General features: G+C 48.3%; 1 protein-coding gene, 1 long non-coding RNA gene and 1 pseudogene across 2 annotated transcripts; 1 reads left to right on the forward strand and 2 right to left on the reverse strand.

Moving 5' to 3' along the window:
• Window positions 1-1003: 1003 nt before the first annotated feature.
• Window positions 1004-2612, forward strand: LOC140003601 (uncharacterized). The gene is made up of 5 exons (XR_011812519.1): window positions 1004-1135; window positions 1276-1377; window positions 1801-1863; window positions 2043-2190; window positions 2309-2612. It is a non-coding gene; the product is annotated as an uncharacterized lncRNA (long non-coding RNA).
• A 93-nt stretch (window positions 2613-2705) lies between these two features.
• LOC139998604 (zinc finger CCCH domain-containing protein 11A-like) lies at window positions 2706-9031 on the reverse strand. The gene is made up of 7 exons (XM_072044365.1): window positions 8896-9031; window positions 8152-8376; window positions 7845-7921; window positions 7066-7258; window positions 6256-6425; window positions 5780-5841; window positions 2706-5235 (listed from the first exon to the last, which is right to left on the reverse strand). The coding sequence occupies exons 2-7, from the start codon at window positions 8357-8359 to the stop codon at window positions 4968-4970; spliced, it is 978 nt and encodes a 325-aa protein (XP_071900466.1). The 5' UTR covers window positions 8360-8376; window positions 8896-9031; the 3' UTR covers window positions 2706-4967.
• LOC139998606 (zinc finger CCCH domain-containing protein 11A-like) lies at window positions 8970-22513 on the reverse strand (annotated as a pseudogene).
• Window positions 22514-23887: the final 1374 nt, after the last annotated feature.

Raw genomic sequence — 23887 nt, forward strand, 5'->3', positions numbered from 1 at the left:
GCCTCCAAAGCAGCAGCACTGGTCCGCGGGCGAGTGGAGGTCCTGCGCAGGCAGACCACCCCCTTGCGAGGGGTCGTCCGCTCCCTGGGGGGGCTTCCCGAGGGCAGACGTGGTTGCAGCACGCAGGGGAAGCCCTCCTCACCTGTCCTGGCCCCCATCTGTGCCCGCAGGCCGTGCTGTTCCAGCTGCGCCGTGGAATCCTGCTCCTGAGACTGGGTGGCACCCCACAGGTACATGGGCTACGGTGTGGCTCTTGCTTTCCTTGGGGTTTGTTGGTGGCTTTCTGCGCCAGCTGAGCAGTGCTGCAGCCTCTCCCTGGCCAGTGGGCTCTTCTCCACAAGAAGCGGGGACGAGTGTTTTTCCCCCAGCTCGCCCTGCTCCCGGGCCCTGCGCCGTGCCCCGGCCCCTCTGTCAGCCACCGCAGGGCGCTGGGGCAGAAGGAGCTCCCAGCACGCACTGGGAACGGTTTTGCTCTGTGCCTGTAGGTGATTTGTCCGGGACGTCCGAGCATGGTCCTGTCCTCGTGCCCCAGGGCGATCCCCTAAGTAAGTCAGCGGGAGGGAGGAGCGAGCATTGCCCTTGTTGTTTGCTGCCCGCGTGCAATGGACCTTCAGCCTTCCTTGGCCTCAGCCGCGCAGGAGAGCAGAGAGGGAAGGGCTCAGGCTCGGTGACACGCCTGGGGCGCTTTGCCTTGCCAAGCTGTCTTTGCCAGCCGCTCCGCCCCCATGCGTGCTGCAGAGCCAGCGGGCACGGTGGGCTTGAGTTTCGAGCCTGGGCTGAGCTCTGGGGAGGCCCTTCTCTGGGCAGCTGCACGCACGCTTCGTTCGTCTTGTCCCGGCACGCTGGCACTGCAGGCCCCTGCTGCCTGTTTGCAAGAGGCTCCTGGGCAGGAGGGAGAGCCCAGGGCCGTGCAGCAATCCCCTGTGGGAGCTGCGGGATGGGAAGAAGCATCCCGCCCTGTTTGGTGGGAGCTGCTCTGTTCTGTGTTTGCTTGCAGGTGTGGCTGTAGGCAACGGCTCTCCAGCTTCTGTGCTGGGTCCTCGAAGAGCAAGGCATCAAGCGAGAAGAGGCCAAAGCTCCCAGAGGACCTCGGCTATCCTGCAGGAAATCCTGCAGGAACTGGAGGGAGCACAGGGTGGGTGTGCTGCACGGGGAAGCCTGAGGGGCTGGCTACAGCCGTGTGCATGCTGAGAAGCATCGCCTGCTGCAGCTAGAAGCATCCTCCTGCTGAGGAGCGGTCGCTCCCAGTGCAACTGTGCCGCTTTCTTGCCGAAGGGGCGGACGGAGAGGCTGTGCAGAAGGAGGCGCTTCCCAGGGGAAACACGCTGCCAGGCTCGGAGGGAGCGCCAGAGGCAGCGCCAGCGACCGTCCCGCCAGGTAATTGCTGTCCGGTGGCACGCTTAGCACAGAGCAGGTGCTGCCAAAGGAGCCTGGAAGCGCTCTGGAGGAGGGCTGTGGGCTCTGGCACGCGGAGCTCAGCGCCAGCAGTGTGCCAGAGATGCTGGCGGGCCTCTGTGCCTGTGGCTGGGGATCGCCTGCCTCCCACCGCAGCCCGTTGCAGCCCATGACCCGTACCAGAGCGTACCTCCCGCAGCACCTGAGCCCCGCAGCTTGCCCAAGTCCCCAGGGGCCCAAAGCAGCACCGCAGCAGCGAGTGGGACCCCTCCTGTGACCTGTGGCCCAGGGGGCTGCACGGACTCGCAGAGGGAGCCTCTCCGTCCGCCCGTCCGTCCGCCCGTCCTTCGGCATCCTCTGTGCCTAAGCCGTGCTGAGGCTTTCCCTTTCTCTCCTTCTTGGCAGTGCTCTCGGAGCCCGGAGAAGCCCGCCACACCGGGGTGTTCCAATTTTTTCAAGAGAATCCAGGTACTGAGCAGCCCGTAAGCGGGAGCCGCGAGCATGGCGGCGGCGCCTTCTGCTGCAAGCAAGGCAGCTTCTTCCCGGAGAGGCTGGCAGCGGGAGAGCGACCGTCTCGGCACTGCCAGAGCTCCCGCAGGCTGCCCAGCAGCGCGAGGACGCGCTAAGCCCCAGAGCTGTTCCTCCAGGTGCAGCTGGCGAGAGGAGCGCGAGTGCCTCGGCCGGTGCCGCCGTGCGCAAGCACTGCCTCGTGAGCGCGGCGGCAATCGTGGGCTCCCTGCTCTTCGGCACGCTTCTGTGCTGCGGGGTCATCCGGCTGCGCAGGAGAAGACAGCAGTGAGCGGCCGTCTCTCGCCCCAGCTCCCCGTCGGCTGGCTGCCGCTGGCCTTGCAGCACCGCCGCTGAGGTGCTGCGGCGCGGCCGCCGGGTGCTGCCCAGCCTCCTCTCTCCGCAGGCGCCTCTCCGCAGCCTCGGAAGCCCGGGCACCGAGACGGGCCCAGCGCCAGCGGCCGCCACCCGGGCCTGGACGAGCGCACCCCAGCCGGCTGCAGCGCGACCGGCCCAGCGCCCTCCAGCCCCCGTGGATACCACCCCCCCGGCCCCCACCACCGTCCCGGCCCTCCTGCCAGGGCTGGGGGCGGCCCCCCGGCGTGCAGGGCAGCGGGGGGGTGAGGACTGGCAGCCGTCCGGCAGCTTGTCCGAATAAAGCTCTGCACCCGAATCGCCAGTGTCCAGGCTGTGCTTCGCCTCGCGCTAAGTGGCCAGGGGAGGGAGAAGCTACAAGCAACCTGCAGACACCTTTCCCCCCTCTCCAGCCTCTTCTGCCCCTTGTCCCCGCTCTCTTGCCCTGCTCCAGCACGCAGGCCCTCCCATGGCATTGCAGGCCTTCCCAACGGGGTCCTGCATGGGCTTCCCTTTCTCTGCGACACCAGGAAAGGGGAGGCACCGCCATCAACAGGCTGTTCCCAGTGCTGGCAGCCTTGGGGACACCAGAGCATTCCAGACACGAGCTGGGGCTCTCTTCCGAGCAGCTGCGAACGAGGCTGTCCCTTCTCAGATCCGCTTTCCAGCCAGCGGCAGAACAGAGGCAGAACCTCTTCCTCCAGCTTTCCTGCTTCTTTCGCGCTGTTTGCCTGCCTGTTCTTTGTCTCCTTGTCCTGGCCAGCCTGTTGTCCGGCACCCTGTGGGCTGGACACACAGCTCTCTGTCTCCTCAGGCTTTTCCTTACAGCATCAACAAGTCCTGAGCCCTGCGGGTTGGATGGCTGAGAGAGGGAGTTAGGGGGATACAAGAAATCATTAGCCACTAAAAAGGAGGAATTATCCTTTCAAACAAGGCTTTAGAGTCCAAGGAAGAGGCTTTCTGCCCTAATATGTGATGCTGGGGCCAAAAAATGTCAGGGCAGCGTGGTGCACACTCCACTCTCTGCTTCCTCAAAATGGATGTTCGGACCCTAAAATTCAGGCCTCGGCTCCTAGCATGAGGATTTGGGGATTTGAAAGCAGCGCTTTCTCACATACGGCTTTGCCATCTAAGAAGGACGCGTTGCATCTTATAATAAAACTGTGGACCCTAAAAATAGGGAATTGCCCCTTGGAAATGGCAGCCTGCTCTGTAGGATTGACATGTAAGCAAAGGCGGCTTTGGATCCCAACTATAGGCTCTCTTGTCCTGAAAACGTCCTGAAAGCTGGGTGCTTAAGAACAAGGCTGTGGTCTATACAGAGGAGCCTTGGTGCCATGCCTGTATGCTTCTCAGCTGCAAAGTAAAGGTGAGAAAAAGGCTTTGGATCCGCAAAAGATGCTCTTAGCCCTGAAGTGAAGGGGTAATAGGGCAGAAGTCCCCGTGAAGTCCTTCGGCACGATGAAGGCCTGCGTGAGCTCCAGCAGCAGTTTCGTCAGCGGAGGTTTTCCCTGGTGGGGCTGGGGCGTCACAGCACGCACTCACGCACACACACACACACACACACAGAGAGACACGTGGTTTTGTCCAAACATTAAGTATTTACAACAAATTCGACAAGCGCTTTTCCTCTGCCAGCAGCAAATGCCTGAGGGCCCCCACAGCTTCACAAATCATAGCGGGAAGAGCCTACCGTGCCGCAAAAAGGTCGGAAAATAATCCAAAATTGATCTGCTAGGGGAAAAAAAACGATGGCTGGTGGCAGGGTACACAATACACCCGAATCTCAGCTCTGTCCTCCACAGGGTCAGTGCCCACGCCCAAGCGCGATGCTGATGGCACCCGAACATTTGCAGTAGCAGGCAGCAGAGCCAGCAGCTCAGGGGAGCACTTTTGAAAACCAAGAGGCACTTAAACAACCCTTCATCGACCCCGTGACTGCGGCAGAGTCCCGACTGCTCGCCCCGGAGTCCTCACACCAGCAAAAAGCACCAACCAAAGCCTGGGGGAACTTTGGTACAGCACAAGAGAAGGGAGTGGGGGTAGCGGAGCCGCATGGCAGAGCTGCTGTTTTTCACCATTTGATCATCCCTGAGAACTGAAAGTAAGGCTGGGTGGGCTGACCCCCACCCCCACTCCTGGCAGCAAGCTCGGTCCACAACACACTGGAATAACGATTCTGCTCCCTCCCACCCCTACAGCTTCATCATCTGACACGGGTACAGTCAAAACAATGGCATACACGAGTAGAAGTCACGAGTTGACATAGTAACTCCAGGATTTGGCTATCAACTGTCCGAGAAATCAGAACACCGAAGCTTCACAATGTGCCCAACATCGAGTTGTGCCAAGGGGGGAGGAAGGAAGAAGCTTTACGTTTAAGCCTTCAGAGCATCGCTCCATCAGAAGATCGATTTGCAGCCACCGTGGCGTGCCAATGGAGATCTTTCTGTGCCAAAAGAAGTGCTTTGTCCTCTCGATAGCGAAGGTAGCCACCTATAGTTACAGAACGGATGCACAAGCCCTTAACTCTGACCAGCAGGGAAATTTAGGACAACTGAGTGCACATCCTGCCAATTTCTACCAGTTGGGACTGTGCTTTAAGTCTCATTGCAAAGCCTCAGTTAGAAAAAGGATCACCTCGGGGTATCCAACAAGAAGAACAGTTTTAATTTTTTTTTTTTTTTTAATATAGCATAGGACTACGCAGTTCAACTGTCAATCATCTCGGAGAGTTCAAGGAGGAGCTCATCCTCGTCCTTCCCTAGGTCTAAGTCGATTTCGGCTTCCAGTCTGCCTCCTGAGATTTCCCAAAGTAGCTGCTCCAAATCGTCATCCACAGATAAGGGCGCGTTCCCTGTGGAACTCAGTCGGCGTGTCTGTGCCTCTTCTAGCTGGGAAGAAGCTGAGGTCGAGGTCTCGAGATCGATCTCCATCTGCTCCTCTAATCTTGCCGGGCTTCCAAGACGCACTTCAGGTCTTGGGAGAGCAAGAAAGAACAATCAGGATATGCCATTTCTTAACGGGAAATCCCTTTTCTGCAAACCGGCTCTTAAAACTGTAGGCAAGCCCTCCTACGCTTCAATCTTACACAGGGATTGTTATCAATCAACCCAGGGCTACATTTAGAGCCCGATGTGTTGCCAGGTACATTTTTCAGTCTGGGGCTTTATCTGTGAAGCCAGGGCACCTGGAGTTGAGGTGGCATTCTTGAGGACCAAAAGGCAGAGGACACTACTGCTCATCTATCACCTCACGAGGAAGTAGAACTTCACCTCCTCCTCGTTCAGGTATTCAGACAACCCAAGAAGTCACTGGAAAGATGTGCCGACTTGCAGCATTTAAAGAAAGCCTAATTAAGCAATCCTGCTAGCTGCTAGAAAGTGGTTTCAGGTGACTTATTCCTTTGATGGATTTGGGCTTTAATGATCTCAGAACCCTCCTTTTTTCCCACATGTGACAGAACTTATGTTTCCCTGGGGATATACACTGATTAAGAAAAAGAACAAGTTGGGGTTGTCACCTGTTTGGGGCATTTTCTTCAAGTCTGATGGCTGGGATGTGCTCCGGCACGTCTGAAACACCCTAGAAAGCAGCAAAACAGTATTTATGACACATGGGTAAAAGATTCCTTAATAGCTTTTTCCTCCACACTGCTTCTCCTCTGGCATTGCGGAGCCGTGGCCAAAATACAAAACCAAGGTGCTCCTGAAGAAAGTTCACATTCACCTGGAGGTTACTCATGATCTTGTGTCTTTTAAGAACATGGCATTCATGGACAAAATCCCCCCCACCAGAGAAATCACAGCATCACAGTACCGGTTAAAGAGTGCCATTCAGCTCATAAATACAGAAGGGTTCTACAAGCATCCTGTAGACAGCTACTGGATTTCAAAGGAAACAGAAGGCCTGCAGAACGTTTGACTTTTCCACCTTTTCTCCTAGAGGAGGGTAGGGTTTTAACAAGGGATCCATCTCTGCATTAGCCCCTGGCCTTACCATGGCTGCTTTTTTGGCTGGAGGTCCCATCATGTCAGCATCCAAGGCACTCCGGAGTTCCACAGCTGCTATGGCAGAGGGATAACTCCCAGGTGCCTTACGTTTCAGTGCCTTCTTCTTGGGGAAAGTCACTTTCCCACCCGAAGGCTTCGCAGATGTCATCAAGTTGGCTAGAGTAAAAGGAAGAGAGAACTGATACAGTCTTGCTCTGCCTCAGGAAAAATCCAGGTTCTCTTCATCATTTCCACAGTCCTTCTACACAGTTAAATGCATTTGGCCAGCAGAATTGCACCGCCATTGCCTGGATTCTCAGGAATGTTTTCCACATAGTAAACTCTGTCTACCAACAATCCATACAAAGGAACCAAGAAACCGAATAGCTACAGTAAATAAGAATCCAGGACAAGGGAAACCTCAGACACATAGCAATCCTAAGTGCAAGCTACGTTCACAAATATAGACAGCTTTTATATTTCAAGTCCTGCTCCCTCTAGGAAAGGAAAAAGCAGCAGTTAGAGTAGGACAAGAGTGTATGCAACTGTTGTACCAGCTGCCTCTCCCTTGCAGTGATGTCCCACAGTTAAGTTGTTCTACAAAGTCCAAATCTGTAGTGTCATTTTCTACTCTCCCGTTCCTTACCTAACATCTGGCTGGCAGGAAAAGAAACAAACTAAGAAAAAGAAAGTCCACACTTCGCTTCGTAGCATTGCGTGGCAAAATGCACCCAGCCAGAGTTACAGCATGAGAATTGTCATCTTCTGTCTGTATTTCAGAAGACAACCTAAGGAACTCTTAACCTTCAACACTTACTTTTAGCTTCCCGGCCCTGAAATTGAGCTGCCACTTTCCCTGCTGGTTCGGTATGAAAGAAGCCAGCAGCAGATTTGACAGCAGCTTCCTCCTTCCCAAGCTTCTCTTGTTGTTCTCTCTGTTGCCACTTCTCCCACCGGCTCTCTTCAAAGCTCTTCTCTGGACATTTAAGACTTCCACTCTGCTGAGTGGGCTAGAAGGAAAGAAAAGCAGTGCATGAATAGGACCAAAAAAAAAATCCGTGGAGATTTCGTTAAGAAACTCTGATCAGCAATCCCTCCAAAATGGTCTTGATGTGGAACAGCATATTAATATCGTTCAGGTTACTGTTGTATTTTTTTTTTTTTCCCTAAAATTCTGCCTGTAACAAGAGCCATGCTTTACTATGGACACAGTCTCACATATCTGCAATATCCACTATGGCAAGCTTCTTTAAACAGCTAGGGTGTTCTGCTGTACATCTATTTATCACATTCTTTTTGTCTGACAGATCAAGTCAGTAAGAACAAAAAGAATTCCCTCCACGTTAACTGTGTAGATTTCAGCTGGTGCTAACAGGGTTTCTTTGTTGCTGTGGTATAAACAGACTGATTCCAAGTTTGAGGAGTACAGAGTTGTCTGGAAATGCTGCTGGCGATAGGATTTAGACTGCACTGCAGCTCCTACCAGGTGCTGAAGGGTAAGAACACGCTCAAGAGGGTGGCACACGGTGAGTAACCAAACTTGTCAGAATGATCAGAAATTGTACGAATGGATGTGTGTCTTCACAGAGGACTCACCTGTACATCAGGCACGGAGGAAAGTTTAGGAAAAGGCCGGTTCAATTCCACTGCCTTCTTTTCTTTTTTTAAAGCACCTGAAAAAGAAGAGAAAAAAAAGTTTGGTCAACGGCAGAAATAAAGAAAGCTGGGTACTTGTTTCCTTTGTGCATTTATTTCCTTGTGCCCCATGAGAGAGAGAGAGAAAGGCTACAATGTGCAATCCATTCAGCAATTATCCATGAAGCAGATCCTGAGCAAACTGAACTTGCTCAAGATGGGAAGCACCTCACTGGGGCAGGCATTAAAGCATCTGTTTATGGAGCACCTGTTAGTTTTGTGCTCCATAAAGATTTCTGCTCTGCTGGGGCAGGTCCGGGTTGTGCTGAGGGAGCTGCACGAGCAGGTCTTGCCCCTGCGCTGGAATCTTCAGTTTTACCATGCCCTTCAGCCTCGGCTTTGGCTTGAGTTTCGCGTCTCTGAAGAGCTTTCTCACGACGGATTTCCTCCAGTGTTTTCACATGGATCTCTCCCATCGGCTTAGCAGCCTTCCCTGTCATCATCAAGAAATGAGGAGAAGCACCAACATTTAAAGAGAGTCCAGCAATAGTTTCAGTCTCCAACATTTGTCAGAGCACTAAGGAAAACTAATCTTGAGTGTTCCCAATAATGCATCTTAGAACAATATCCTTAGAACGACATTCTCCTCCTCCTCTGAGCCACTTGTATTTTGAAGACCAGCCCTATCCAGAGAGAACTGCTACACAGAAATGCTGCTTTACTTTAGTACTTTTTCAGACTGCATTTCAAATTCCTGCTCCTGGCAGTGGTTCTGTTCTAATTGTACGGAACGGTTCACAGAAGCAGCTAAAAACCTTGACAAGGCACAAGTAGAAAAGAAACACACACCTAGAGCCAGATTTCTGATAGTGGCTGTCAGAAGAGCTTCAGCACTCAAGCAAGAGGCATCAGTTCTTTGTTTTCATTTCAATTAGTTTTTAGGGATGGATGAAAGCAGTCCAAGTTCATGGAAAGGAAGGAGGAGAAAGCATATTTAATATCTAGCTGTTACCTCTCTCAGTACTGGTCTGTTTCGGAGGTAATCCCAGCCTGTCCTTCAGAGACTTGGCAACTTGAACTGCAAAACAGAAAAAGAACGAATTAGGGAGGCTGCAGAATGTCAACTTCAGGTTCACATTGCAAAACAAGACAGGAAAGGGAACTTTGAATCCCAGTGATTACCACCTCAGCCAACATGCAAAAAGAAGCATCACTGGAAAAGGACAAACAGAAAGACTAAATACAAAACCCAGGAATCCAATCCAGATGCCCGTTTAGTACCTGGATCTCTCTTGGGTGCTTTGTCAGCATTTCCCGGAGCCTCTACCTTCTTCCCCAGCCTTTCAGCAAGGCGGCGCTTCACTGGAAGGGTGCTTACATCATCTTCAGAGAAAACAAGGAATATTCTAAGAACTTTTCTTTGCAGGAAGCTTTGAGAACAGTCAACAATAAGCTTCTATTTTTCAAGCATATTTTCATAGAATTGCCTTTCAGCTGCTAAATGATTTTTTTTTTTTTGAACCATTTCTGCAGTCGACACAGATCTCCACTGCAACGTATTTTCCTTTCATACATCAAAAATACTCTTTAATGCAGTCATATATAGAAGGCAGCACCTACGTAACAGCTCATAAAAAGTTCTTACCCGCGGAGGCTTTCCGTTTTCCTTGTCTAGCAGCAAGATCTAGTCGAACCACAGGTTCCTCCCCTAAAACAAAAGGGATTTTCTTTTTCTATTTCACAGAAACCAGTAGCCAACAGAAATATTATCCTGTTAGCCCATCTCCAACATGTCAGACACTGTTTTGACAGCTAAACCACATAAACTCATATTTTAACTATAATTAACATAGGAAAAAAATATTAATAGTCTCAGTGCTTGCTTCAAATTCCAGCTGAGATAGTAGAGAGTGAATCTGAGTCTGCCTGACAGCTATACTTTGTGCAGAACAAAGCTGCATAAGCAAGCAGAATATTATTAGGTACACATGCTGACAAATAGTCCTTTCGAAGGTGAATGTCTACGAGTAAAAGTACTTCCACACTTTTTTCCCTTTCAAAGGCATTTGCACAGCTCTAAACAATTTATACACAAACTCCTGTCATACTGTGTCCACACCTGCCACTGGCAGCCTCTTTAATGCCTCCGAAATTGCTTCTTATATAGCACTGTCTTCTACAGCTCTTTCTTCTCCTTACTCTTCTGTTTTTCAGGTACCCCCCTATTTGCATACTGACACTTTTCTTTTCTCCTGCCACTGCACTTAACCTGAGCACCACATCTTGCCAGTACAACCAGGGACTTTAAGCATAAAAGCACGTTTTGAACAGAAGGCAGCACCAGAAGGCTAACATGGGTGAATTGTTTTAATTATTGCTTAACCCTCCAGTTTAGGAGTAAGGAAATCAAAACAAAAGCATTCACTATTACCTTTCCTGGAAGACAGTGTCACAGTTCTCACCACTGTCTGGACGTTTTCCTTTTCTAGAGCAGGAAAAAATCATAGAATCAATGGGACGAAGAGAAGATCTTGAAGAACCTTCTGTTCAGAGCAACCAAAACATAAGGAAGTTTACCCGACATAAAAAACTATCACAAAGAACAAAAAACTTTCAATTATTTGTTACTGTCCAAAATACAGCAAGCAGAGCATGTAAATAAGAGAGGTGACTAATTTGCCTCTGGTTGCCCTTTGAACTCCCATTTAGAATACCAGCTGGCTGAGAATCAGGTTGCTTGATGCCCCCAGCTAAAAATGGAAGTCTGTCCCTCAAGCAGCTCCCAGGCACCATCACCTGCCGTGAACAGGATAGGAAAGTAGGGAATATTAACTCACCACCGTGTCTCTTATTTTTTTCCTTCATCTTCTGCGATTTGATTTCCTCAAGTGTTTTTATTCCAAAATTCAGATTGCCCTCTGAAAACAGGAAACAGTTCATGAGACAGGCTTAGAGGCATTCACTGAGGACCACAGCTCCTCAGGCTTCTTAGCGCTCAGCAACTTTCTGAAGTATTTAGAATAAAGCCTGTCAACACTCCTCACAAGTGAAAGAGCCAGAGAACCAAGGGCATTTTGCCCCTCCTTTCATCCGTCAGGCTTAAAAATGTAGTTTTAATTTTAATCCATTTACACGATATTAGATCCCTCTGTCGTTAGATATGGCTTATCAACAGTGGTTGCAAGGCTGCACGTGCAGCCATTTCAACTCCACGCTGTGGCCCTGTTTTGTTCTCCAAAAGTAAAGAAAAGGAGTTCACCTTTCTGACCCAATGGGCACATGATGGTATTCATGGCAGAAATGAGATCATGGAAATAACCGAGTCCATTCAGCACCCCTACATTTTGTTGTGTTTTTACACCACGCTGCTTTTGAGTTAACTGTCAAGTTCTTCTGATTTATCCTACTAAGGTGCATCAATACCTTGTTTAGTAGTAGTAGAACTGCCTTTGCGAGTGGAAATCACCCGTAATCCATTTTTGCCTTCCGCAGCTGGTTGCTGGACGGGAGTTCTAGTTTCTTCTCCTTCCTCAGAAAGTTGGTCTGAAGGGGAAAAATCTATTCAGTTATGCATAGACCAGATTGTTCATGATTACGTAGCTCATGCAGTGACACTTCAGCCCATGCTTCATATAAAAAACTTTGTTGCTGTTATTTTTTTGGTTTTTTTTTTGTTTTTTAAAACAGCTACACTGACCTGATGAACTCCTAAGTAGAATACACTAGGACAAAACATCTAGGACTCTAGATTCTCTCTGCAGCTTTAACTACTACACAACACATTGCTCTTCAGACAGAAAAAAGAAATTTCCTTCCTAGTTTCACATAGAACTTTACACAACAGACCAGCTAAAGCCAGGAGTGGTTCTAAGCTTTCCTCCAACGTTTCAGGTTCTGTCCACTGACTGCCAGACAAAGCCACCAGTGACCTGGCCACACTGCCTGCCCTATCGCTAGTCAGACCTCAGGTCATCTGTGATTTATACTTTCATTTACAGCACAGATTCCTTCAAGAACCAAAGATTTACACAACCATTTACAGCACAAATTCCTTCCAAGAACCAAAACATGCTCACCATCATCATCTTCATCATCATCTGCAGCATTGATTACAACTGGAGAGTGTGTAGGGCTTGGGACATTTTCAGAGTTTTCCACTTTCATCACCCCCTTAGCTGTGGAGAGGGATTTGACTGGACAGAAAGTTTGTTTTGCTGCAGTGACATCTGAGCCACTTTGAAAGCATCGTCCGCGGACTCAGGCGGACTTGGCAGTGTAGCTAGAGGAAGAGGAGGATCATCGGTAATATGGCAGTTTAAAACTTTGACCACAATTTGGCAAAGAGGTGGTAGGAAAGGCAGATAACCCGCACAGACAACGAATTCAGCATCTGCTTTTGCCCATCCCATCACTGTTTACACCGTCAACAATGACTTCCCTTTGAACAACAACACATCTCCCTGCCACCCAGCAAAAGATGAAACAACAGGAAGCAAACTGCAAGGCAAACATCACACAAAGCCAAGAGAAGCTGAGCACGAAAGCAGAAAACAAACACCAGCAGTACACTCCGTGCAGTACACCTATGACTGCAGACCTTTTCCTGCACTCACAAATGAACAGTTACCTGATGCCCCCTACAGGATTGGCACCCACTAAGTAATACTCCAAGTTAAGCGCTTCAAGAAAAAGGACCTAAACTCACTCTTGCTTGGTGGGAAGAATTGTCCATCGATGTCACGTCCCTTTGCATGACGAAAAGCACAGTTGGCTTTCTGACAGCCTCCCGGCTGCTTCTCCCAGTAGCAAGGAATCTCACTGCGCTTTTTCTGAAGACAGAAAGAAAGAAAAGCTCGTGATAACACGCACCTGAGGCTTGCAAAGAGATGCGCAGCTCCAGATCATGACAGCTGTCACAACACAGTGCTGAAACATCATTCCAAAGGTCAGTTTCTCAGTTAAGTGGAGTATTTCTGGGCATATTCACAAAGTTTGCATAAGCTGGAACCACTATGCACATTTAGATTTGTCATCATTCAGTTTGAGAAGATAGGCACTCTCAGACATCAGTTGAGGGTGGCTTAAACTAATACACCTAGGATTATACTAGCATTATTCAGAGGGAAAAAGAACATCTGAAATTGCCTAGGTTAACCCTGTCTAGAACTACTTCTTGGAGACTTAGTTCTTCTGCACCTTTAACTTTCCCCACTTCCTACCCCAGGCAGCTAGAACAGCGTTATCGGAAGGATTTTATTTCCCTCTGCTTCCTCCCACCCCCTCTCTTGGTAACAGAAACCAGTATGATTTTGAAGCAAACGAATCTATCCTGCACAAGCACAATCAGTACACCTACGGCACTGAAAAATGCTTTTGTTGATTTAGTTTGAGAACACATCGTTAGGCACTCACGTCAATTTCCATGTGTCTGAATCGGCAGACGTTCCTGAAACAACGACCCTCCTGCCACAGCTTGCAGACCGTCTCATTGCCCAGAGCAGCTTCGCAGTGGCGGTAGGCACATTTGTCTCCCTGGAACCAAAAGGAAACCAACGAGGAAAATAGAGTACAGCCTCAAAAATGGCCATGCTGCTGCCTAAGGTTGCTACAACTGAATTCAGAATCTATCTGGTTCTCAAGTTAACCAAAGACCAGTGTGCTTCCTCCTCCTAATCTACTCCTTCCTGAAAAAAATGGGGAAAAAAAAGCAAAGCAAAGGAAAGCCAGCCATACCTTGGTACAGGTAGAATAGAAATAGAAGTAGCAATCCTCTCCTTGTTTAGACATGCCGACGAGTTCTGCTAACAAGCTCGGCTTCTCTCCACAGGGACTTCCTCTGCTCTTGGAGAGAGCTGTCTTCACCCTTGCTTGGGCTGAAAGTCTTCTACTGGCTTGTGAGCAGGGAAATCTTCTTTTGAAAAGTAACCCTCCTGAAGAAAGTAACAAGTGAAAAATAATGAGGAACCAACATTTTTCCAGCTTTCTTCAGTTCATCAAATCAAGTTATCAGTCTCTCGAGGAGAGCAAAGCCTTGAAATCAGCTGTTACATGAACTAACTAAATATGAAAGTTCCCTAAAGCTGCCAGGAGCTTTGTCAGCAAGCGTTCTCTTCCACATCCTCAATAAGATGACTTGGAGCACACCTGGAAGCCTGAAAACGGAGTCACTCCTTAAAAATCCACCTGATCATACATGCAAGTCAATAATCAACTCTGGCTACAAATAACTTCTCTAGAACACAGTTAGGACGCATTAAACAGCACGTTGCAGGCACTGTGGGTCTTCCATTTCACCTACCTGGACAACCTCAGCAAAGTTATCGATCTTCAAAGACTTCCAGTTAACTTCTCCTGGAGGCCGAACCAAGACTGAATCCGTGAATTATTAATAAAGGGCTAGGAAGAATTTTCCTCCTCACTTTGCCAAGGGAACCTCTCATCCACAATTCAAACATAGCATGCGCTTTTAAACAGCTTATAACTAATAGAGGAAGCAAGTCCATTTGAATGCTCTCTCAGACTGGAGACAGCCAGGGTTAGTTAGCTCTTCAAAACAATATAAACCAAAAAACAAAGCAAACAAACAAAAAAAAAAAAACAAACAAAAAACCCAGCGCATTTAGAGATGAACTCGTGATTCAAAGTGGCTGCAAAAATGAGGCTCCATGTTCTACAGCCGGTCAATCTAACTTTTTTTTTTTTTTTAATTTAAAATTCAGTATGTTCCAATCTCTGGTCTTCAAGATTTCTTCACCTATTAAGAAAACACAAAAACCTTTCCCTGTCTTTATTACCTGTACAGCAAAAAACATACCACAGTGCATATAAATCCACAGATGTGCATACGCATACACACGTCTGTGTTTATACACACACGAGGAGGGAGTGAGAGAAAGTTAGCGAGAGCGACAGTGAAAATCAGAATTTTTGCCTTTTCGACACAGAGAGCGCGTAGAAATTCTCTCATTTTGAGGGAACTAGAAAAAAATGGAGGCTCTACAAAAGATTTTGATGAGTATGCCTTCGAGGCCGATGCTTTGTAACATGAGTGATCTGGGGGCCAGCACACAAATATGCAGACGTATGTACATGCATACAGGATAAACAGATCTATACACACAAGCGTGCACAGTGTATGTTGTATGATCTCCATAGCGAGAACAACTCGTAGCCCTGATCAGACACGTAGAGTTGCACTCAATTAAGAGCAGGAAGACAGCAGATCAAGGGTACAGCAAGCTTTGAGAGGCAGGGGAATGCTCACTTTGCCAGTGGCATGGCTGCATGATACCAAGGATTTTGAATTAGTTGGATTTTTTGGAAGCAATTGGGTTTTTCTTTCTGCGCTGTAGCAAATACCACAGGTTTGCCATCACGTGCTGTTCCCTAATCCATATCTCCATCCTCATCCATTGCTGCAGGATCATGAAAGGTTAGAGAAGACGACTTAGGTCTTCTTCAATTTAACAGCCAATGATTTTTCGATGAGCAGAGCTGCAACAGATTTTATTTAGCCACAAGCATTTTGTTTTTCTTTTTTCTGAGATGAAGTCAGAAATTTTGATTCTTTTTTTTTTTTAAAGACACTAAATGTCACAAAACCTGCAACCAGACCAGATAAAGTTCAAATTAGAGTGATTCTGAATCCTTTCATGAAAACGCTGCACATTTCTGTGCAAATTATTTCTGACTCTTCTGGACAAAAGTGGATGAAATAGTTCTTACAAATTAATAATCAAAGGTTGGAACCTTTTACTCACACAAACACTAGTGAATTTTCCAGGAAATATTTTTTTGGCAGGGAATTTTCCCAAATCTAAAATAAAGAGAGGAAAAGTTGGCTTCTCATATTAGTTACTGTTTTTGACTGCTGGACAAAGGGAATAAAAACAGTAGTTAAGTGCAAGCTTTCCTTCTCTTCTTTACTATGGATAGGAATCGTCACTTCGCACCTTTAGCACCTTCAGAAACACACCCAGTGCCATGCAGGTTCCTCTGCATCTACTTCTAACAATTACTGGTGCTCCTTAGCATGGAAGTTTGACTCAAAACACTCTCCAGATGTAGCTCTTTTGACTGCCCAAGGAGCTCATCATTTTGCTTGTTGCCTTCCAGTTTCCTGAACAGACCGGGAACGCTGTTCAGAATCTGAATGGATCTGGTCTAAGGAATGGGAAGAAAGCAAAACCAAGCATACCTCGCAGCCCTAAATTCCAAAAAAGCAGTCTCATTTTAAAAAGGACCTCAAAAGCTTTTTTTTTTTTTTTTAAACTGACATCTGCTAACACGGCAATCCAGGCGCTAAACCAACTGAAGTTGCCCCTGAAAGCCTGAATAAAAATTAGTAACTCTGGTGCACTCAGCAGGTCTGTAATAGAAGTTGGTAAGATTTTTAGATTTCTTTTTTTTTTTTTTTTGCTCCAGGGTGCCTGTGAAACTTTTGCATTACGAGATTTTGAACCTTTTGTACCAAAGAATTAGAGATGCGCTACAGTGCCAGTAGCTGGGGGTCTGGAAATACACACCAACAAGTGTCATAAGCTTTGCCTTTGCTGAAGGAAGATAAATAGTACCAAGAAAATCTGTCTAGTTTGTTTTACAGGCTTGTCTTTCTCAGTATGGAACAAACGGACCTCCCTGGTCTAACTTTGCAGTTGCCTATTCTGCCTTTGTCCTGGAGAGAAGAGCAAGAAAGGAACAAATCTATTTTTGCACTCCAAAAACGCAGTAGAGGAGGATTATCACACCCACCTAAGGGTACTTCCTTGTTTGTTTATAAAGCACCAAGTATTTCTCTTGGACAGTCTCTGTTGCTGGTCTGTTTTGTGCCTTCCATTTACAGTAAAGATACTAAGATGCTTACCCCTTGTTTTTTGTTGTTTTTTTTTTGTTTTTTTTTTTTTTCTAAAGAACAGTGGAAGTGGAGAGTCGGATGACAAGCAAGAACAAACACTAGAAACTCCTTGTTCTGCCCCTGCTTTTTAATCACCCAGCATCACCCCGGCTGCAAAACAGCCTCTGCTGATTTACCTGCTTGTTAAAGCACCCCACAGGCTGCAAGTGCGGTGTGCTAGGTGTCAAGTTCTATTTCGCGTTGCACAGGGAACCATTCATCTTCCCACAGTCGAAGCACAGAACAGCCTCTTGCTAACAGAACTCATCCCTGCTGCTGCAAGAAACCTCATGGCCTGCAGGAAAACCTCAAGCTAAGAGTTCCAAAGCAAAAGCAGAAAACGCATGATTTGTACTCTTTATATTGGAGTAAATTCTAGCTGCTAAACGCTGCCTACATCCGAGGGCACGTGCTGAGGCTGGGGGGAAGGACACTCAATACCCACTGACAGCAGGAGTGCAAAGATGCCAGCCAAGAAGGCAAAGGTTAGAGCTGAACGCTGCCTCAGCTTCCTCCAGCAGCCAGCTGGGGGGCACCTTTCAGCACGCTCTCTGAGACTCTGAGCCCCGAGTTACCGCAGCCGCCAGCTACAGCTGCTCCTTGCTGGCCCAAACTATTGGAAGAGTCTTCAAACGTCAGGGACCTGTTTTATGACAGCCTCAAGATCCAATTAATCTGTTCCTGAAGGCGCTGATCGTCCTGGTGTTTCTGGAGCTGTCCAAGAACAATCCTGAACTGAGGCACTCGTCTGATCAGACAGTGCTTCGGCACAGATTTCTCTTTAGCTTGACACATCAAGGTGAAGAGGAATCGATTCTTGCAAGCAACCTCTCAAGCAGGGATCTAATAAGGTGACCAAAACGACAGATCTGTTGTGCAGATCTGAGCACGTCCCTCTGCAGGGAATCACTTTCAAGCCTAAGATGTTTCACCCATCTCCCTGCCCCAGAGCGACACAAGTAAAGCTCTTAAGCAATTGCTAACCTGTTCTCAGTGCTCACGAGTCCCAAATCACTCATTTTACAATCTATAAACCACGGCAGCTGGCACCTAGCTGGCACACGGTGACACTGCACACGTTGGCAGTGTCGTCAGGAGCTGCAAAGTCAGGGCTGAGGGGGTTAAGGGAAAACCACACATCAGTTTAGCAACTTGGCTCCCGTAGGATACTTCCTACGGCAGGAGTTTCAGCAAAGCCACTCAGAGGGACCTGCTGGCTAATTCAAACGGGACTTCTGCTGGAGCAGTCAGAAGGCAGCAGGAGATATCCAGTGGGCATCACTGTCAGTCTGTGGCAGTTTGGGGTCCAGGTATCAGTGGTTAGGTGGGGTTTTCTCTGCTTCACTTTCTCCAAAGCTGTGAAAAAATATTTCTTTTACAGCTCTGTACAGTCCCACGTTACGGATGGAACCAGCTGCATCAACTTCCAGTACGACGGCGTTGGAAAAAGGTGCCTTTGGTGGTCAGGAGCACAACAGCTCTGCTGATGTGTTATTTAAGTGTGGTCTTACATCTGAGTTTCCTCATAGCAGTATGTAGCTGAGGGGGTCCAAGTTTCCCAGGGAAGATTTATGTTTTTTCTCCTACCAAGCACCAGCTCAATATACAAAGCTCTGTTAATAACACCCAAGCATGTAGATGTTAAACTGAAACTGCTTTTAAACCTAGTTGTTGTGACGAAAATAGCTTAAGTTAAGGTAAAAGTTCACATGGAAGTACAGAAAAACCCAGAAGCGCTTCCTGAGCTTCAGTTTACCAACAGCACCATCGGATTTAGATCCTGGCCTGGCAGCCAGGATGCAGGGTCTGTAAGCATTGCTGCCATGTGGAAGTGCCAAGGCAGGTTTCTGGCCTGCCCTGACTAAAAGACCTTTTTTTTTCATACAAACAGCGTGCCAGGTACGCTGTAATGCCAATGTGCCAGGTCAATAGAGGATGTCAAACAACAGAGGCGTTTCTCCTAATTTCTGGCATGAAAACGCTTTTAACAGCAGTCTTTTCACCAAGAAACCCCTCTCTATCTTCTCCAATGCTCCAGGATCTGCTGCAGCTGCAGCAGCCGCGCTGCTACAACCCACATCTTTGCCAAATCTTTTCAATAATTGTGCTTTACCTCGGCAATGTTGAGGTCACTCCTCTTCCTCCTCCAGCTGAGGAAGCAGCTCGCTGGCTCTGCCACACCGCAGGTGCGCAAGCGAAAGCTGGGAACACAGGAGTCAAACTCTCAGTGCTCACAAAGCCACCAGGGCACAGGGCTGACACAGAGGCACCCCGGATCTGCTCTCCCACCCCGCTGCGAGGCTCACAGCAGCCCCGACCCGAAGCGCACACAATGCTTCGCATGGTGATGTCACCGCTGACTCTGAGTCCCCAGGTGAGGATCTGCCTCACCACTCTCAACGCTGGGGTTGGGTTTTGTTTTTTTTTTTTCTTTTTTTTTTTTTCTTTTAAACATTCACAGCTTATGGGAAAACATCAGGTAAACCACAGATCGCTAGGGAAGAAGTCCCACACGAGGGAAGTCCGTGCTCTTCTTCCAGGCAGCGGCACGTGCTTTAACACGCCGCGTTCGACAAAGCAGCTCTCCCCGTTTTGCTCAGTGGCAACAGGCACGACTGCAACGCACACAGGTGTAGGCAGCACCTGCAGGTCCCAAAGCCTTAACCGGTTTGTAGAGAGCACCAATTTTTGAAGTAGTGGTTCTCCCTTAATCCATGAGCCCTTCTTTCCTTTATTTATAGCGGGTGGCTCTCCTCCATTTCCCTCCTCAGTGTCTGAGCAGACACTGGGAATCGTTTCCGGAGGAAGGGCACTGCTGAAGCTCCTACATCTACTCTCCGAGAAAAGAGGGTATGTCAAAGAATACAGATTTCCTTTCTTTTTCCTTTTTGAAATACAATTTCAGAAATCAACGCTGCCGCCTGGCAGCAAATACCTACGGGACTAAAGAGGATTCCTCATCCTCACTGTAACGTTGTAGTTAACCTCCCAACGAGCCCATCTCCCCAGGAAGCGGCCATTTGAGATGGGAAGGGGCAGAGCAAGAGGAAGCTCTCCTTAGCCTAGCTCTTCCCCCAACACCACCTCGCCACCCAGCACCAAATTCAATTCACCTGCTCCGCCCGACCAGTCGAACGGGCGTCCGACGCTGGCACACGCCACAGCGGTGGTTCTGACGTGGCTTAAATCACCTATCCGCAGAATATCTCGGGTCTGTACGCTCAAATAACGCAGTAGTTGAGAAATAACGCCCAGAGCTCACACTCTGAGTGCAGCCCAACAGCACCGAAGCACCGGGAGGCTAAACATTCCCAACCTGGCAACAAGGCTGACCCAAGCAACAGCACGGAACCCTTCTGCACCTTCAGCGTGGACATCAGCGGAAGGAAACACAGATTTTTTTTTCTCCTGGGGCTGCACCGCTCAGGGCCAGCAGAGCAGCGCTTCCCCTTCCCTTCTCTGTCTGTGCCAAGATCGTGCCTCGTCTCTCGAGTCCTGCCCGTGATGGTGCCTGGCCTCAGCCCCTTGAGGCGGCCATTCCTCCACCACCGCAGCTCTCGTGGCAAGCTGCGAGTCATTTTATGTCTTGTCACGGCTTTCCAGAGCCAGGCACACAGGTTCTGGAGAAGGCTGGGGCAGGACAAGCCTGCTTTAAGCCCCAAACTCCTCTCAGGCCAGGCCTACCCTCCGGGCCCAGCAGCACTCATCCTGCCTGCCCCAGGACCCGCAGGTTGCGCCCTGTGGTAGCAGCAAAGAGCCCCCCAAATGTCTCTCCTGGGGTACACAGGGCTGAGGCAGCCCCGTCACTGCACAGACACCCACGGGACACGTCACCAGAGCCGCTAGCGGCTTGGCAATTAAGGACGTGGGAGAGGAGCCAAAGAAACAAAAGACAAAGAAAGAAACAGTGGCTGTTTTTCTCCCCATTTAAATAGCTAAAAGCACCGCTAACAGTTTCTTTCTTTGCGTCCAGCCTGTACTACGTTTAAAGAAAGAAGCAGCTTCTGCTGAGGAGGTGGAAGACGCTGTCAGCAGAAACACCGTGCCTAGAATGCGAGCAGGGAAGACAGCGATGCTGCGAAATAAAGCTTTTACAGCCGCTTCAGATCAGTTGGCCCGGGCTCCAAGGGTCAGACACCCAGCTGGGAACACTGGATTTCCTCCTCGATAGCCTTGCCCAGCTCAATCTTGCCATCCTGACTTGGCTCCAGAGAAAGCCTCTTATTAAAAGCACAGAGAAACAATAGCTTCTCGGCCAAAAACTAGGAGTTCAAGCAAGCCAGTGAAAAAACTGTGCTTGGGAACAAGAACGTTTCAGAGGCTAGTTGATTTTAGTTCTCATCGTCACTCGCGTCATGGCAAAGGGCCTCTACAGAGGCAAAAGAGTCTCAGCACTGAGGTAGGACATAGCTCAAACACCAGCCCCAGAAGGTGGAGATCATAGCCTTGACTCACCCTAAAGGCATCGCAGAAAGGGCACCAGGTAAGAGGACAAGGAGGATTTTGGCTCTAGGGTTAGTTTGTCACATAGCCCAGGAGCCACTGGCTTTGGCTAGCATTTGACAACTGATTCTGGACCTTGAATGGACGAAGCCACACTCTGCCTCTGAATAATGAGGCTTGCATAGAGAGAAAACCCACACTGCCTATAGGGACTCTGTCATAGCAGTGGGCTTGCTTCTTGATCCCCATCCCGCTTTCCACCCTGCAGGCCCTACTTGCACGCTCTGCCTTGCTCAGATGGGAAGCTCAGCCATTCATCCAGCACCACGAGAAGATGTGGGATTGATTTCACAAGCTGGTGGACACACTGTGGACGTCACAGTTACATGTGGGCACATTTTATTCTCTGGATGCACTCGCGCATTGTTTCTGCTCAACAGCCAAAGCTTTATTGATTCAAAACCATTTCCCTTCTCCCCCACCCCCAGCATGTTTTATTTATTTATTTATTTATGTTAAATTTTGTATATGTATCCCTTTTCCCACCCCTCAACTGCTCGTCCACTTCTGATTTGAGTAGTATCTCAGCTTGGAATCTGTTTTCTCAGAAGAAGCTAACTGACAATTCATTCTTTTTTTTTTTTTCTTCCAAGAACCATATAAATTACATGCAAAACATTGTACATAGAGATTAATATCAAAATGCAATACAGATCAGGTACACTTTAAGCTGGACTCTAGGATATGGCAAACACACCAGGGTACATATTGCTTTGAAACCACCATTTTTTTTTAATGTCAGGCATACCACATAATATTCAGTCTTTTGGTTTGTATTTTTCTGTTTTTATACAAAAATACCAGTGCTTATTATACTAGTTACTGGAAAAGAAAAAAAAAAATCAGATCTGTGTGCCCTCTTCAAATCAAAATTTTGTTGTGAGAGCACTGGATAAATATATATACACACACCAACAAGTGTCATAAGCTTTGCCTTTGCTGAAGGAAGATGAATAGTACCAAGAAAATCTGTCTAGTTTGTTTTACAGGCTTGTCTTTCTCAGTATGGAACAAACTGACCTCCCTGGTCTAACTTTGCAGTTGCCTATTCTGCCTTTGTCCTGGAGAGAAGAGCAAGAAAGGAACAAATCTATTTTTGCACTCCAAAAACGCATTAGAGGAGGATTATCACACCCACCTAAGGGTACTTCCTTGTTTGTTTATAAAGCACCAAGTATTTCTCTTGGACAGTCTCTGTTGCTGGCTTGCTTTGTGCCTTCCATTTATAATAAAGATATTATAAAAAAGATATTATAAACAAGATAATAAAGATATTAAGATGCTTACCCCTTGTTTTTTACCCTCCTCTTTGGGTCCAAACATCTAGATGGAGGGTGCAAAACAACACTTTTGAATCCAGACCCTGAGCTGCAGAGTCCAAAGGCCCAGCTTTCAGCTCCAAAGCCTGACTTGGAGATACAAGACACGCCCTCTCCTCCTCCTCACTGCCTCTTGCCTCCTCCCCGCATGAAATTTTAACAGTCCAAAACCTCATTATTAGGGCCCCATGCTTCCTTATTTCACCCCAAATCCCTATGTTCAGGGTCCACAACCTCCACTTGGTATCTGAACTCTTCTTCTGATTGCCTTAACCTTCCATTTAAGAGACAGGGTGCTCCTTTCAAGTGACTGAGTGCTTTGGGTCAGGGCCCTGACACTTGCTTCTGGATCTAAAGCTAGATTTTCCTTGCTTCCAGCCACACTCTTACTAGCCAGGCTGCCATTTTTAGGGCACAATGCCCGATTTTTAGGGTCCACATTTTCAATGCAAGGTGCAAAGCGGCCTTTTTAAATGGCGAGGCTTTCTTTGAGAGGAACACCCCTGCTTTCAAATTCCCAAATCCTCATGCTAGGAGCCGAGGCCTAAATTTTAGGTTCCAAAGCCTCCTTTTCGGGTCCAAGCACCCATCCGGAGGGAGCAAAGCATCACTTCAAGATCCAGACAGAGCAGGGCGGGCCGCGCTCCCTGTCACGGTGACAGCCTGCTGCACTGCCTGCCTGTGACCAGGCCACACGGGACACCTCGGTTTGGACAAGGCGCCCTCCACAGCGCAGTGCAGCCAGTGGGGATGCAACAGGCTTTTTATCACCTACACCCTCCGTTTTTGGACGCAGGCCCTCATTTTTAGGGACCAAAACATTTTTGTTTTAGTCCTCAGCGTCACATATTAGGGCAGAAAGCCTCTTCCTTAGGCTCCAAAGCCTTGTTTGAAAGGAGAAACTGTCTTTTTTAGTGGCTTTTTCTTGTTTACACCCACAATCTTAAGGACCGGGCTGCCATTTTCAAGGAAGAAATCCTTGATTTTAGGGTCCACACGTTCACTGCAAGTTGACAAGCGGCCTTCTTAGATGCTGAGGCCTTCTTTGAGAGGCCTCACCCCATTCCAAATTCCCAAATCCTCATGCTGGGAGCCGAGGCCTGAATTTTACAGTCCAAATACTCCTTTGTGGGTCCAAACATCTAGATGGAGGGTGCAAAACAACACTTTTGAATCCAGACCCTGAGCTGCAGAGTCCAAAGGCCCAGCTTTCAGCTCCAAAGCCTGACTTGGAGATACAAGACACGCCCTCTCCTCCTCCTCACTGCCTCTTGCCTCCTCCCCGCATG

The sequence above is a fragment of the Anas platyrhynchos genome, chromosome 13 (assembly GCF_047663525.1).
Source record: "Anas platyrhynchos isolate ZD024472 breed Pekin duck chromosome 13, IASCAAS_PekinDuck_T2T, whole genome shotgun sequence".
Classification (NCBI taxonomy): domain Eukaryota; kingdom Metazoa; phylum Chordata; class Aves; order Anseriformes; family Anatidae; genus Anas; species Anas platyrhynchos.